Here is a 14,743-nt window from a genome sequence, read left to right as displayed (position 1 = left end):
ACTCTCTCTTCACCAGGAGCCATAAGGAGGGGATGAGGGGCAGTGTGTGCCAAGTTGCACTGGGAGAGGTTTCATCTTGATACAAGAATGGATTTTTTTTTTTTTAAGTGAGAACAATCAACTGGTGTAACAATCTCCCCAGAAACGTAGTAGAGTCCTGATCACTGGAGGTTTTCAAGACACGTCCGGAGAGGGTGCTAAATAATCTCATCTAGGCTCCCTTTCGCATGAGAGGTTGGACCAGGTGATCTTTCGAGGTCCTTTCCAACTTGGGCTGCTCTGTGATACTGTGAATAAGCCAGGCGTTGAGACTAGTCATAATTTCTAGTTAGTCAGGTGCTGTCAAATGGCACATTATTCAGAACTTTGGCTTCTTGCAGTTTTTTAGGAGAGCAACCAGAACCCTTAAAGATGGTGTGAGACTTGAGGCTTGGAAATGTCATTTTTATATACCTTTTCAAATAGTCTTTCAGATTCTTCTCCAGAATATGAAAGGATGCTTCTTGATTTCTGCAGAGTATCCACTCTAGGAGGGTGCTTCTCCCTCCTCACCCTCTAAACAGTGCAGTCCCATTTCACGTCACACTTCAGTAGGGCCCAGGCATTTTTGTATAAAGTTCGTCTCGGCTTTTCCAACCAGCTCTGTGATTGCTGATTCAGTTTTTGTACACTGATCTTCTGTAAGCTGAACAGCGAGACACTACAATTGTCATATTGTACATCTTATGAAAGGTTTTGTGAGATGTTAGTTAGGAGATTTATTCTAGTTTTGGGCGGTTAGAAAAACTAGAAGTGAGTGAGATGGCTGGAGAATGAGAAGCCAGATGAAGCCGGAAGAATTTGGTGCATTGCCCATTTCCTGCAGAAAACCACTCCCTGTTGTGTGAGTCAGGGCTGTCAGCAGGAACATAAAAGTGTTTCTTGCTGATTTTTGTCAGCGCTAGTTCCTACGAAATGTTCCCTTTTCTCTTCCTCTTTCCAGGCTCTCCTGAAATCTCTACACTGTCTGTTGGAGGCTTCTGGTTGCTGTCCTGTTTCTGTGATGAGTTATTGTGCAACCTCATTGAAAAGCTTCCTGGCATCTTTTTCTTGCTGCTATTTGCAGAGGTGACCTTTGAAAAGCTGATTGGAGCTTTAGAGAAGCCAAGTGTGAGGAAAAGGCTTTCCTGGGCAAAGGGTATGGGTCTTAAAATTAAGTAGTGGTTTGCATTCAGATGGAAGAATCGGTAGAACGGGATTTGGGGACTGTACTTGTGGGTACTGCATGATGAGCAGCTATGGAATGTGAGTGAGTTTTCTTTTGAATTAACTTAGCATTTTTCTGGAATGCAGATACTGGAAACAATCTGAGTAAGCAAAGAAACAGCAGTGAAATCAGGCTGTTCGTAAAACCTCTGTTGTGTCATGAGCATTGAGCATTCTTTCAACAATGAGGATGTGAGCATAACAGCCTGCTGCAGAATCCATGAAGAGGAAAGCATTGTCAGGAATTAGATATTTAAAAAAAATCCAAACAGAAGTGCAAGAACTAAAAATTTGAGGACTTCATGCTGTATTTGTGCTACAGTCAGTTTTTAGATGCCAGTGGTATTGGAATTGCCACAGCTGATTTTAAGTTCTGTTAATAGAAAAAGCCAGGTGAGGACTAGTGGCTGCTGAGCTATACAGGTGTGTTTGAATTGCACCTTTAAGGAAATACAGAATTAGAGCTAAGAACCGAGCACCTAGTATTATGTTGTTTTTTTTTTTTTTTTTAAGAACATTGGCTTGTTTTTCTTAAAAGGCAGAAGGCAAATTTATGTGCTAGGGGACTGCATTGAGTGCTGAGATTTCAACTACAGAGAGATGGAGAAGTGATGAATTCAGACATGAGAACCTGACTGGCATTCTTGAGAGCGAGTAGTGAATATGTACATTCATCTGAAATGAATGTTTTAGTAATCATTCTGTTTATGCCAACAGAGCTGAAAGTGGAGCTGTGGTGGGTTACAAAAAGTAAACTAAGCTTAGAGGTAGCTGAAACTGAGTGCAGGTGAGACGATTAAGAACATTAAGACTACATATCTGCACTAGTCAAAATTATCTTTCTTTTGATGGTTAAAATATTGTGGTCTGTGAGATATTTCATTTTTCCCTAACTACCTGTTTTCTAGAAGCAGAAATGTAGTTTACTGCCTTCTCAGGAGAGATAAAGAAATGACGTCTTATCTCTGTCATGTACTGCTGTGGTGTTCTGTATTTGAGATCAAGAGTAAAGTGTGCAAAAATAGCCTGAAAATGCAAATTAAATTTTCTCTTTGTGATAGTTAATTTCTAAATTACTGCGAAGAAATTATCACATACTATTCTCATTAAGGCCAGAAAGAAGGCCACTTGTTCTGCCATCTTCTCAAGTACTGCAGGTTAAGTAATTTTTTGGCTCTGTCCATTGAGCTTTGCATGCTGGGCTGAAAACTAGTGGTTTAGAAGCAGATTCATGCATTGTTCATATGCTCATGCCTTAGCTATGGCTCCATGTATCAGAAAGGTGGAGCAGGCTAATGGACTGGACTGCAGTGTCAGACTTTGATCTGCTGCCAGGTGATTGTTGGAGCACCCAGCTACTTCTTGGACTTCATTTCAACAAACAGAATGCACTCCACTGTTCAGCCTTCTCACTGGGAAGCATTGTCTTAGCTAATCAAAAACTTCTTTCCTGTCTTATTCCTCCTCTGCAGTCTTAAAAAAAACCACAGACCACAGTGGCAAGAGTAGTTCATTGGGGTGCACAGAAAAGAGTAGCAGTGCTGACTTTACTGTTCCCCTTTTTACGTCCTACCATAACATTAGGTCTTACAGCTTTACAGTTCAAATTCATTAGGTCTGCTGCACTTGTTACACATTTTTCAGTGTCACAGTTGTCTTTCAGGTTACATACCCCAGTCTGCAGATAAGCTAGATCAATGGCTTGATATTTAACCTTGTCTAAAGCCTGGGTTATTTGAAGTCCTGTTCTCTCTCAAGCTGTGACCACCACTGTGGTAGTTATAGGTTACAATTATGCTAATATTGTTGTTGTCCTCTAATGCTCTGATTTTGACAGGCTCGGTTTTTGTTTACTCCGTGGAAAACTGAAAGAGGAGGCATATCAAGCGTTATGCCGAAGTGCATTAGAAACAGCACCATTCAGTGGATCCCCACAGAAACACTGCTTGGAGATGTCTGTTAGTTCTTAGTATATATCAGCTGGTTTTTGTATGTATGTATATACAGTGATTGATTTTAATTGGAATATTAGGAAGCCTGAAGCCTCACACCTCCCAGACACTTAATTGTGTGTTAGTGCAATGCCATGACCCTCAGTAAACAGTCTTCTGGAGTGCGACAACAGTACCAGTGTGGAACCTGTTCAGCATGGGGTTGTCTTCACAAACTGGAAGTAGATGTATAGAACCGACTTTATTCTCCTTGTACTTCCAGATGGATGGAAGCCTGTCTGAACGAGGAGCTGCCTCCCACAACAGAACTGGAAGAAGGATTGAGAAATGGAGTCTACCTGGCCAAACTTGGAAACTTCTTTTCCCCTAAAGTGGTTTCTGTGAAGAAAATCTATGATAGGGAACAGACCAGGTACAAGGTGAGTGCTCTTGACTGTAGATACTGCCATAGATAGACATCTAAAATAGGAAAAAGTGCACATGGAGGTACTGTGATCCAATAAGCAGTAAGTCAGCTTATACTGGTATTACCTGAGGAACGCCCCCTTTGCTCTAGAGCATTGGTTAAGTGAGGGGGGATGGACTCAGCTTGCATTCACATGAAAGAACTTGTCATAAACAGACAATATGCTTGTATATGGAAGACTTCTGACTTTTACAGAACTATAAAAGTACTTTTTTCACTGTTGATCTTAACAAACATCCCTGCTGTTCTTGGCAGCTGCGATATTTTTGTTTACTGCTCTCCCCCCTGTTTCTGCTTATTCTTACTTCAGGCAACTGGTCTCCACTTCCGGCACACGGATAATGTAATCCAATGGCTGAATGCCATGGCTGAGATTGGACTCCCAAAGGTAATTTCTGTGTTGTATATGCAGATAAATAGTCTCAGATAAGCTTTACATTCTGTGGAAGCATTTGCTATTGTACAAAAATCAGCAGATTCCATCTGGTTAATTCTTCATTTTCTGGATTTGTGTTGCTGTAGAAATTTTCTTCTAAAACTTGCTGAAAGATTTCATTCTGCCACATGTGTGAGAATGATTAGGAGCAAAATAATTCCTCCTTCTGTACCATATCCTCAGCATTGCTAGCCTCGCACAACATCGAAGAACATTACATTGTTCTTCGCATACGTTCTTTTGAGTAATGTCTGAGCTACAGTTTGATTGAGGAAGGTTTTTTAGAAATCTGTGCTAAAAGAAGCAGTGCAACAGAAGATGCCATGTTCTCTGTTTCTTCAGGTTTCCCAACAAGATTTTCCTTTCAAGTTGAAATGTTCCTGATGTAGCTTATTCAAATACAAATTATTGGTTTCACTAGGGGAATGGCGAGATAAACTCCCCCTGGGCTAATAAACATTGTTACCTGGAAACATAGGGAACTGTAACAGTATTGTGCTGATAGCATACATGGAGAGCAAGTACATTTTTTAACATATTGTTTGAGGGTGGTTTTTTTTTTTTGTAAACTATGTTATGCTTTCTCACCAAAGCCAGCATTGCATAATTTAATCTGATATTTTGTTTGCAGACATGCTCGCGAATTGAACTCTTTATTTTTGGCCAAGTGGTTCAAATAGTTTTTTTGTGATTTAATAGTGGAGCCTCATTGGGGTTTGTGTTGATCTTCCAGGAACAAGTTTGGGATTAGGAGATACTGAGGTATGCTGTTAAAATTGTTAGGTGAAAATAAATGAGGAGGGAGCTAGATAGAGAGAAGGTAATTGCCAGGTATGAAGTTTCATTAGCGTACTGCAGAAGAATTTGGCTTACCACAGTTAAGTGAATTGGCTATATAGAGTTGAGTATAAGTTGGACTGCTGACTTTGTTTTATCTTCAGATCTTCTACCCAGAAACGACAGATATCTATGATCGCAAGAACATGCCACGCTGCATCTATTGTATTCACGCACTCAGGTAAGGCATGCTAAGCAGAAATCTAGTAGCTTCTGAAATCTTTCTGTAAAGCTGAAAGGGAAGTGAGGAGGGACCTGAACTGAAGGCTGAATGAGGATGAATTGTCCAGCAGAACAGTCTTACCAGGTCATGGCAAGGATCCATGAAGTTGTTATTTTGCCTTGGGCAGTGGCCAAATCAGATGCTGAAGAAGGAAAAGTATGTTGTGCTCCCATCCCAATTCTCGCCCTCTCTGTACTGTCTGAGGCAGAGCTAAACATTTTGAGGCTTAAAAAAAAGAGCAGGAAAATCCCTTTAAGCTCCCTTCCAACCCAAACCATGCTGTGATTCTGTAGTTAATTTGTTGATGCTTTGCTCTTCAATTTGACAGGATGGCACATTACATGCATTTCTGTTTTTTTTTGTTGGTAAGTTTCCTTTGTTTTCCGTGTGGGTTTGGTGTTTGCTCCCCATGCCCCTATCTAGCTGGTTTGAATGCAAGTATGGCTTTTGTAACATGTTGAGATTTTTATTTAGAAAGGATTCCTTTTGTAGAATTTACTAGGTGATTGAATGCTGGACATTTGGGTCTTCATCTGTTCCTTGCTCAGTTTCAGATGGCTTGTTCTACTCTCTAGTCTGTTGCCAGTGTGAAGTCCATAGAGATGGATGGCGTTTATGGGTGGGTATTCATGGATGCTCCATCCCTGGAGGTGTTTGGGACTAGGTCGGATGAGGCTTTGAACAGCCTGACCTACTGGAAGGTGTCCCTGCCCATGGCAGAGGGTTTGGAACTAGGTGATCTTTAAGGTCCCTTCCAATCCCAACCATTCTATGATTCTATGATTCATCTGAGTGTTATCTGATATTTCAGATTGCTGTAGATGAAATTATTACATATAGAAGCGAGCTTGGTCCCAGCTCTAGGTCTAAAATTAATTATCTCTGAGCAGTGAGGAGTAGAGTGCAGTGGAGTACACTGCCACTATCAAGAGCAATGCCTCTTTTTGTTTAGATTATGGCAAAATTCCTCCCTCACAGGCAGTTTTATGATAGGTAGTGTAGCTACTTTATGCCAGGAGTTGGCTGGCATATTTTTTCTTGTTACATGTTTTGTTACGTAACTGCCATTCTCCTCTCTGTGTAGGTCCAAGTTGTGAATAATTACCAACCTTGTCAAGCAGATTAAGTTTACTGTACTCTTTCTAGATCATTCATTAGGAAGAAAAGATTTAATACATGGAGCTAAATTAATTGATCCAAACAGTTAAGGCTGTAGAGGTTATAAACTTTCATCTAATAATACTTTTATCCTACTACTTAATTTTTACATTTGCTAACGTTTTTGGCTAAAATGTTCTGTAGCCAATTTCTCTGCAGGGGCAGCCTCCTCGGGATTTTATCACTTAAATAAGTTTACTTTTCAAGGAAAGATGAGTAATTGTAGCATGTAAACATAAATATGGAAAAGGATGTTATGGGAAAAATCTGTTCTTTTTTCAGGTTTAGAGCTGAAGTTTTGTTTGGGTTAAGAAACAGATCTAGAATGTAGTTTTGTTGACAGTCTGTAGGTCAGAAATGTTCCTGTCTGTTGTTTGTATTTTGTTTTGTTAAAAAAAAATAATCTTTGCTTAGATTTATAAAGATTGGAGATTTAGATGTGGCATGTTGAGGCCACGTGAAAAGGTGGAATTGCTTACCCTCTATTTCCCAAACACGATAAAACTGAATATAACTAGAGGAATGGATATTTACTTTATTAGTAGTTAATTTTTAATGTACCTGTATAGTCAGTGTTTTAATAGAGGGTACATTTCCATTATCTATGCTGAGCCAGCATGACAGGCAAAAAAGAGAAGAGTCACTTCTCTTCCCCAGCCATGTTTGTCCCTGGCTGTATGGATTCATCCCTCGTTTCTAGCAGTTCTATTTCTTGTCACGCTCCAAGTGAGCACATGAGCACAATTTTAGTACAGGAAACCAGCTTAGTGAATCCTTCCACTCCTCAGCACTGTTGAGGCCACAGCTGCAGTACTGGGTTTAGTTCTGGGCTCCACTGCGCGAGAGAGATGCGGACAAACCGCAGAGATTTGAAGGAGGAGTCACTAAGATCGTGAATGGACTGGAGCATCTCTCCTACAAGGGCAGGGTGAGAGAGATGGGACTGTGCAGGCTGGAGAAGAGAAGGCTTCGGGGGAATCTCAGCCATGGGCGCAGCCATCCAAAGGGAGGCTGCAAAGATGGAGCTGGGCTCTTCTATTTGGTGTCTCCAGAGTGGACAAGAGGCATCAGGCACAAACTGAACTGCAGGAGAGTCCCTCTAAACATCAGAAAACACTTTATTTACGGTGAGGGTGACCGAGGAGTGGCACTTGTTACCCAGAGAGGTTGCGGAGTCAAGAGCCATCTGGACACAATCCTGGTCAGCCAGCTCTAGAGAGGCTTCGTTGAGCAAGTGGGTTGGGCAAGACGAGCTGACTGGAGAGATCCCTTCTAGCCTGAACCGTTCTGTGATTCTGCCTGTGTTCAGTTGAGCTTTAAGTATATCCTTCAGCTTTAAGCTTTAAGTATATCCAAGGATAGGGACTCCACAAGCTCACTGGCAGGATGATGAATTTGCGGAGTCTCCAGCCTTGGAACTTCAAAAGTTCCGTCTACAAATGATAGCAGGGAGCCTGGTACTTCGTGACTTCAAGGAGGGAGCTTGAACAGGACAAACTTGAGAACACTAGCCTCAACCATCCTGTAATTCTGTGAAGACATCAGAAGTGGTGGAGCAGTTATGTGCAGCTCAGGGTGGAGGAGAGGAGTCAGCTCACCCTGCTGCTCGTTATGAGCTGTTACATTGGCTTACCTGAGGTGTGCCTGTAATCTCCATCTCCTAAAATTATCTATATCATTATCAGGACTGCAAGGAAAAATTACTGGTTTTAATTACTTGCTTATTTTCTTTTCTAGCTTGTACCTGTTCAAACTGGGTCTTGCCCCCCAGATTCAGGATTTATATGGGAAAGTGGACTTCACAGGTAAAAAAAAAAAAGTTGATGCACGTGCTGCCTTTATTTCATATTCTGCTGGACATTGTATAGATCTATTAGAGGGTTTACTGTTGATATCCTCAATGCAGATTAAATTCCAAAGTGGTGGCTGTGTGGAGTTCTAGTGATCTAATATTTAATTTGGGTGCTTCTGAGCCAGGCTGTAAAATAGCCATCAGTTTGCTTATTATGACTTTTGCAAATAAGACCTCTTTAACTTTTTTGTCACTGTTGTAAGTGGCAAACCTCACCTCCATCCTCCTGGGAGAGGTTTTGGTTTGTAACTTGGTAAAAGGTTCTGATCTCCCTTGACAGTTTGAAGTAGGGGTGCCATCAGCTAAAGAAGAGTTTGCCAACCTATATGCTGCAGGAGATTCCAGAACAAAGTCTCATGTCCACGTGCTGCCTCAAAGTTTCAGTACCTTGATTTTTGCGAAACTGTCAAATTCTATTTTGCATTAGTGAGGTCCCTGCCTGAGGGGATTTAAAGGTGCGTGAACATTATTTTTCCATGAAACAGTTGTTGGCTGTATGTATAAAAGCCTAAACAACCAGCTCTCTTCTTTTAATTTTATGGTGTTTAGCAACAGGATATCTCTATATCTCCCATTCGCTTTTCTCAGCACAGACTCTCTGCAGGGGAAAAAGAATTCTAAAATGCTGCCCTGTGCATTTTGCTGACCTGTTGGCAGCTGTCCTTGAGGCACCTTAGAATGATGGAGTGTATTTCCAGTTCCTCAAGAAAGTCATGGTGTTTTCTAGTGAGAGAGACTACAGAATATTCCCATGTGTTTCTGGGAGGAATGAGAATTTTAGAAGAGCATACAAAATGCCTATCAGTTTTAATTTATTTTGTTTGACTCACTAAGTTATATTCAAAATATAATTTAAACAGTAAATGTCATTTGTTGTACTTCTCCTGATTTTTTTTTGTAGCAACAGTTGGTATAGCAGTTCTGCTTCCTAATGTGCGTATGGCTGCATAATGCTGGTTTTATATATGTTTCAGAGGAGGAAATCAGTAATATGAGGCTTGAACTGGAGAAGTATGGTATTCAGATGCCTGCCTTCAGCAAGATTGGAGGAATTCTTGCCAATGAACTTTCCGTGGATGAAGCAGCACGTAAGGAAAAAAGTTTTGCTTTATGTGACTATTCAAAGCAGCAGATTAGATTTTTTTTTAGGTGTTGATTTTAATGCCTCCTGTTGTAGGACAGTACTGTTCTTTTGATAGGCGTTTTGGAAGACTGAGAGGAGAGTTTTCTTCTTTTGCTGGTGTAGTGTTTTTTTTCCTTTTCGGTTCTTGATGGAACATGATTTGAGTAGCTAGAGTACAGTGGTAGGAAGTAGGCTGCCATTTTTTGTCAAGAACACAAAGCCAGGTTGGAATGAGAGGTACTTGGATAATTCTTCTGCTTTCCAGTTAATTTCCAGATAAGTCTTCTGCTCTTCTCTGTTCTTAACAGAGCTGTTGTGTTTGGGACTAATTGGCAGACTGTGACTTGTTTTTCAGTACATGCTGCTGTCATTGCCATTAATGAAGCAATCGATCGTCAGGTTCCAGCTGACACTCTTATGGCACTGAAGAACCCTAATGCTATGCTAATAAATCTTGATGACCAACTGGAATCTACTTACCAAGACACACTCTACAGAGCAAAGCAAGACAAGATGGAGAATGCTAAAAACAGGGTAGATAAATTCTTCTTTCAAGCCACCTATTTGTGTGCATTGCAGTTTTGTATTGCTGTGTAAGCTGTGGAGAGTTCAAAGAATGTGTGTTATAGTCCTGTATGTGTCGTGTTAGGTTGATTTACTCCTAGTGGTATTCTGATACGATCCCAGCAACCTATCTTCCTGTTGTAGAAGAAAAGCAGCAGTTACCTGTGTTATTCTGTTTAGCTGCCTGAAATATGGACCACATAGGTAAAACATTCATGTCAGCCTTTCTGTTGGGAATGCTATCCCTCTATTTTCATACATCTTCCTAGCGATGAAATCACGAGCACAGCTGACAATAGTCTCAGAATGATTCACACTTGTTGTAGAATGCTGTATAAAAAATGCCCATACTGCTTTCTGCATTCTGGGACTCTACTGCATGTTTGTACAGAGCTGTGACGTAGAAATTAGGTATTTCTAAGCTGTCTGTACCAAACTATGAGTATACTGACTTTACATGTATTTACTTCTAGGGCTTTTTTTGCATGTGTAGGGGTAGCTTATCTATGACCCATTGCAGATTTACATAGATACACAGTTAACTTCCCTGACCTGTTAAGTAAGAAGATCTATGAGGGCAAAGGAAACTGCAGAAACACTGATTAGCATTTCTTTCATCTTCAGATTGCCTCAGAAAATTCAGAGAGAGAGAGAGATGTGTATGAAGAACTTCTGACTCAAGCTGAGATTCAAGGAAACATCAATAAAGTGAATGGTAGGTATCATGCTAAAGTAATATTCTTTATTAAAAGAATATTTAAAAACTATACCTGTGCTCTTTCTTTATTTTCTGTAATGCTAACAAAAGTGGAAGGGTTTTTTTTGGTGGTGGTTTCTTTTTTTCTGTTCGTTATTGGTATGTAGTCATAAGCTGAATTAATTTTGACTTCTGTTGCCCTTCCTTTAGGGAATGCATTGTCCATGTTGCTTGGCCCCCAGTTCTTCATCTTTAGTAACTCACGCTATTTCCAACTTTCAGACCCTTTTTCAAGTGCTACTTTGCAATTGACTTTGAAAGTCTTCTGTTTGGATTACTTATGTAGCTTGCTATCCATCAGGTCTAGGAGTATTTCTCTCTGAGCAGTACTTTTATATAAGTCATGGGACTTCCTCATTGAATTTTCCTCTCAATGCTTTACCATTACTAGCACATGCAGCCATATCCAAGATTGACCTAGCTTTGGAACGGGGAGATGCATTAGCGTTGTATGAAGCTTTGGCAACACCAGCCCTGGGACTCCGAGGGTTGCTACGAGAAAATTGTGACTGGTATTTCAAGCAGTTTTTGAGTGATAGGCAACAGAAACAAGAGGTATGGAAAAGTCTAGATTACCCCAATTCATGAGGTTTCCCTAGCTGCACTTCACTGTACTGCTATAAACTAATCACTTGCAATATACCTGCATTATAGTTCAATGTTCCTTTGAAAACTCTCCTGTTTTCTGTTTGTTTTCTCAGGCTGGTCTTACAGCTCCTCTGCAGAAGGAAGAGTTGCAGTTCGGAGTGGATGCTGCTAACAGGGCCGCACAACAGTATCAGCAGAGTAAGGATCAGCAGAAATTATTGCAGAAAAGTGACTGTAGATATGATCGAAAGGATGGGACAGTGGTTGGGTCTATGGGAATACATGAGGTCTCTATCAAACTGCCATGAGTGTTCTTCAAGTATTGCACAGCTGCTAAGATCATTAAAGAGAGAGGGGTGCCCTGATAATTTGTAGTGTCATTATCCAACACTTAAAATACTGCTGGAGATAACAGCATATAATTTGAAACACTAAGAAGCATGTAACTTTTTCATCCACTTTAACCTATTTTTCTCTAATGCTTGTATGAGATTTTGTGCTATGGATCTGTGAGGGAAATCTGGATTGCTTCGTGAGATGTGGAAGCTATCTGCTGACCACTGACATAAGTCTTACTTTTGGATTGAGCTACAGAACCTTTAACTGTTTCTAAATACCAGGTAGCAAATAAAATGCAGATCACGACTGCTGTTTGGTTTTTCATTGATGCCTCTGACACCATGCAGAGCTCTTCTCTGGAGAAGAGTGTTCTGGCTGTGCCGGAGCAATTAGTTCTATTTAGCAGTCTCCTTTGTACACGTTACAGGGATCTGGGGAGAGAGCGTTTAGAATACAAGAAGACAATAGTGAATGCCTAATAACTAGGAGGCTGCCTTCAAAGTACCTTACTTATTCAGCATGGAGTTTGGCATTTGTTTATCTACTTATGCGTTTTAAAGTTTCCTACAAGAAAGCTGGGGAGGGATTGTTCACAAAGGCTTGTAGTGATAGGATGAGGGGGAATGGGTACAAACTGGAAAGGGACAGGTTTAGACTAGACATTAGGAAAAATTTCTTCACCATGGGAGTGGTGAGACACTGGCCCAAGTTGCCAGGGGAAGTTGTGGATGCCCCATCCCTGGTGGTGTTTAAGGCCAGGTTGGATGGGGCCCTGGGCAGCCTGATCTAGTGGGACATGTTCCCGCCCACGGCTGGGGGCTTGCAACTAGATGATCTTTAAAGTCCCTTCCAACCCTAACTACTCTATGATTCTGATATGTACCTACTATAGATTGCTTGTTATCCTTGGGCAGGATAGATGTGGGAGAGATGTGGACAGGAAGAAAAAGTTGTTGGAAATTTTTGGATGAATCAATAGTAACAATTCTGAGGCTTCTTTGTATCAGAAGACTAAAATAGTGAAACAATCCATTCATAAACCAGGTGAAAAGGTAGTTTTAAACATGAGCTTTATTTTAAAGAAAGCAGTATGTATTTTATTTGTCTGCAGTAATGGAAGACTGACTGGGGAAATATGGATCAGAAAGCTTCACTCATTTCCTGCAACTAAGGGAATTACTCTTTTTCTTGTTAGGTATCTGAGTAGAATAAGAGGGCTCTTATTAGTGAGGACTCAGTTATCTGCCTTCCTTATTCTTTCTGCTACCTCTTTGAACTTCTAGGGCTGGCAGCAGTAGCCAGAATAAATTCTGCAATTCGAATGGGTGATGCTGAGAAGACTGTGGCAGAAATGATGAACCCCGAGGCCCAGTTACCAGAGGTTTATACGTTTGCTGCAGACCTTTACCAAAGGGAGCTGGCCACCTTGCAGCAACAAAGCCCTGAAGTGAGTACCGCATACTTTCTGTTTTCTGGAAGCTGGTGTGGATCACTGTGTCTACTTTGTTTTATTAAATCTGTTCTCTGGAGCAAACCTGTCTTGAGTCTTCTTAGAACTGCTTTGGTGTTCAGCCTGTTTTGATGTGAAATTGAATCCTTAAATCTTAAGCTACTTGTCCCTGTGAGTGTTCTACCTTTGCTTATGATACTCATCTATTTCTACTCCTGTGTCATAAAGGTTGTCCCTTTGTTTTGTTACATTTCTGTTCTGACAACTACTCTGTTCTGTGTTCTGCGTGCTGCCGTAGTTTGTAAAGAGCGAGTGGTATTAATTTGTGGTCCTCTTTGTATGCAGGGTAACCTCACCCATCCAGAATTATCCGTTGCTGTAGAGATGCTGTCATCTGTGGCCCTTGTTAATAGGGCTTTGGATTCTGGGGATGTGAATACAGTATGGAAACAGCTGAGCAGTCCTGTCACAGGGCTTACAAACGTTGAGGATGAGAACTCTCAGAGGTGTGTATTTCAAGGAATCGCATCTCTCCTTGATGTTGGGTAAATTCTATGACTTCCTGAATTTTGTTTCTGCTCTTACACTTTACCTCCTTTCTACATTTTTTATTATGGTATTAACTTAATCTCCGTTGGCTCTTGCATCTTTGTTTTTGTGATACTGTTTATTTTCTTACTGGTTTGATTTCTATGATCTCAACACTTCCTCATGGATTTCACATTAAAGCCATGTTATGATACCATTAGGTTGTCACTAACACTACACTGGCTCACCCATCGTGTTCTTTGCCCCGGACCCTCATTTGGTGTTTTAGTGCTTTTGTTGGTTATTTCACATTTGGCTGACCATCCTGCACAAAGCCCTTCCTTTTTCTCCTCTTCCTCCTTCTCCTGTTTGTTCCAATTTTAGCCTTCATGTTGCCTTTTTCACTTTGTGTACTGTTGCCATGCTGTGTTTTTCCATAGCCAGCTTGTTGTGATGTGATGTTTGTTGCTTTTGATTTTGTTCTTTGACAGATACATCGATGATTTGATGAAGCTGAAAGCTCAAACACGTGCAGAAGGAAATGAATTTATCACGTGGAACGATATCCAGTCGTGCATTGATCGTGTGAATATAGTTGTGCATGAAGAACATGAAAGTAAGTTTTTCTGCTCGATTCATGCTAGACTGATCGTAGCTTATAAGGAGTGCTAAAATTAACTGCATATTAATACAAGAGGTTATTAATAGACTTGTAGTGGTGTCATACATTAGATATCTAGGAAGATCTTCATTGTGAGCAAGACTTGGTGGTCTGTAATATAAAAGCCTTGGATAGAGCTGTTGGTGGATAGGTCAAGCAGTCAGGAATGTTTGCAGTAGTATTTCCAAACAGGTTATTAATCTTTCCGATGCAAATTTCATCCCTTTCTGGATAACAGAATGCATTGTCTGGCATTGGTGGACAGATAGGATTAGTCTAGAATAGTTTCTAATTTTGCTTCAATGCCTCGATTTTAACTAAAACTAGTATTGCCAAAATCTTTGAGGTAATCGTAGCCCCATCTTCAAGTACTCCATCCTCCTTCGTAATTTGCTGCGTTCAGTAGAAGTTACTTTTCTTCAAGTCTTGTTTTCTCTTGGCTGTAATCTCTGTTCTGTTCAGGGTTTCATTTTCTCCTTTTTTTCCCTTAGTTTGAATACACTTTGGCCTTTCTACCCTTCCAGTATTAACTGGAAGTTCACCAGACTCATTCCAGGATCTCAC

At 40.7% G+C, this 14,743-nt stretch overlaps 1 protein-coding gene across 1 annotated transcript in view; it reads left to right on the top strand.

Moving 5' to 3' along the window:
- The window catches only part of IQGAP1 (IQ motif containing GTPase activating protein 1), a 64,559-nt gene that overhangs the window by 15,234 nt on the left and 34,582 nt on the right, over window positions 1–14,743 (top strand). The window contains exons 3-14 of the mRNA XM_054077383.1: window positions 3,460–3,616; window positions 3,974–4,051; window positions 5,041–5,117; window positions 8,055–8,122; window positions 9,144–9,257; window positions 9,648–9,826; window positions 10,481–10,571; window positions 11,005–11,168; window positions 11,315–11,399; window positions 12,824–12,987; window positions 13,336–13,496; window positions 14,010–14,134. Of these exons, the coding sequence (XP_053933358.1) occupies window positions 3,460–3,616; window positions 3,974–4,051; window positions 5,041–5,117; window positions 8,055–8,122; window positions 9,144–9,257; window positions 9,648–9,826; window positions 10,481–10,571; window positions 11,005–11,168; window positions 11,315–11,399; window positions 12,824–12,987; window positions 13,336–13,496; window positions 14,010–14,134 (1,463 nt within the window). The remainder of the gene's footprint in view (window positions 1–3,459; window positions 3,617–3,973; window positions 4,052–5,040; window positions 5,118–8,054; window positions 8,123–9,143; window positions 9,258–9,647; window positions 9,827–10,480; window positions 10,572–11,004; window positions 11,169–11,314; window positions 11,400–12,823; window positions 12,988–13,335; window positions 13,497–14,009; window positions 14,135–14,743) is intronic.

Source organism: Cuculus canorus, chromosome 12 (genome assembly GCF_017976375.1).
Source record: "Cuculus canorus isolate bCucCan1 chromosome 12, bCucCan1.pri, whole genome shotgun sequence".
Lineage (NCBI taxonomy): Eukaryota > Metazoa > Chordata > Aves > Cuculiformes > Cuculidae > Cuculus > Cuculus canorus.
Note: the sequence above shows the minus strand (reverse complement) of the source record. Positions and strands in the feature narration are given on the sequence as shown.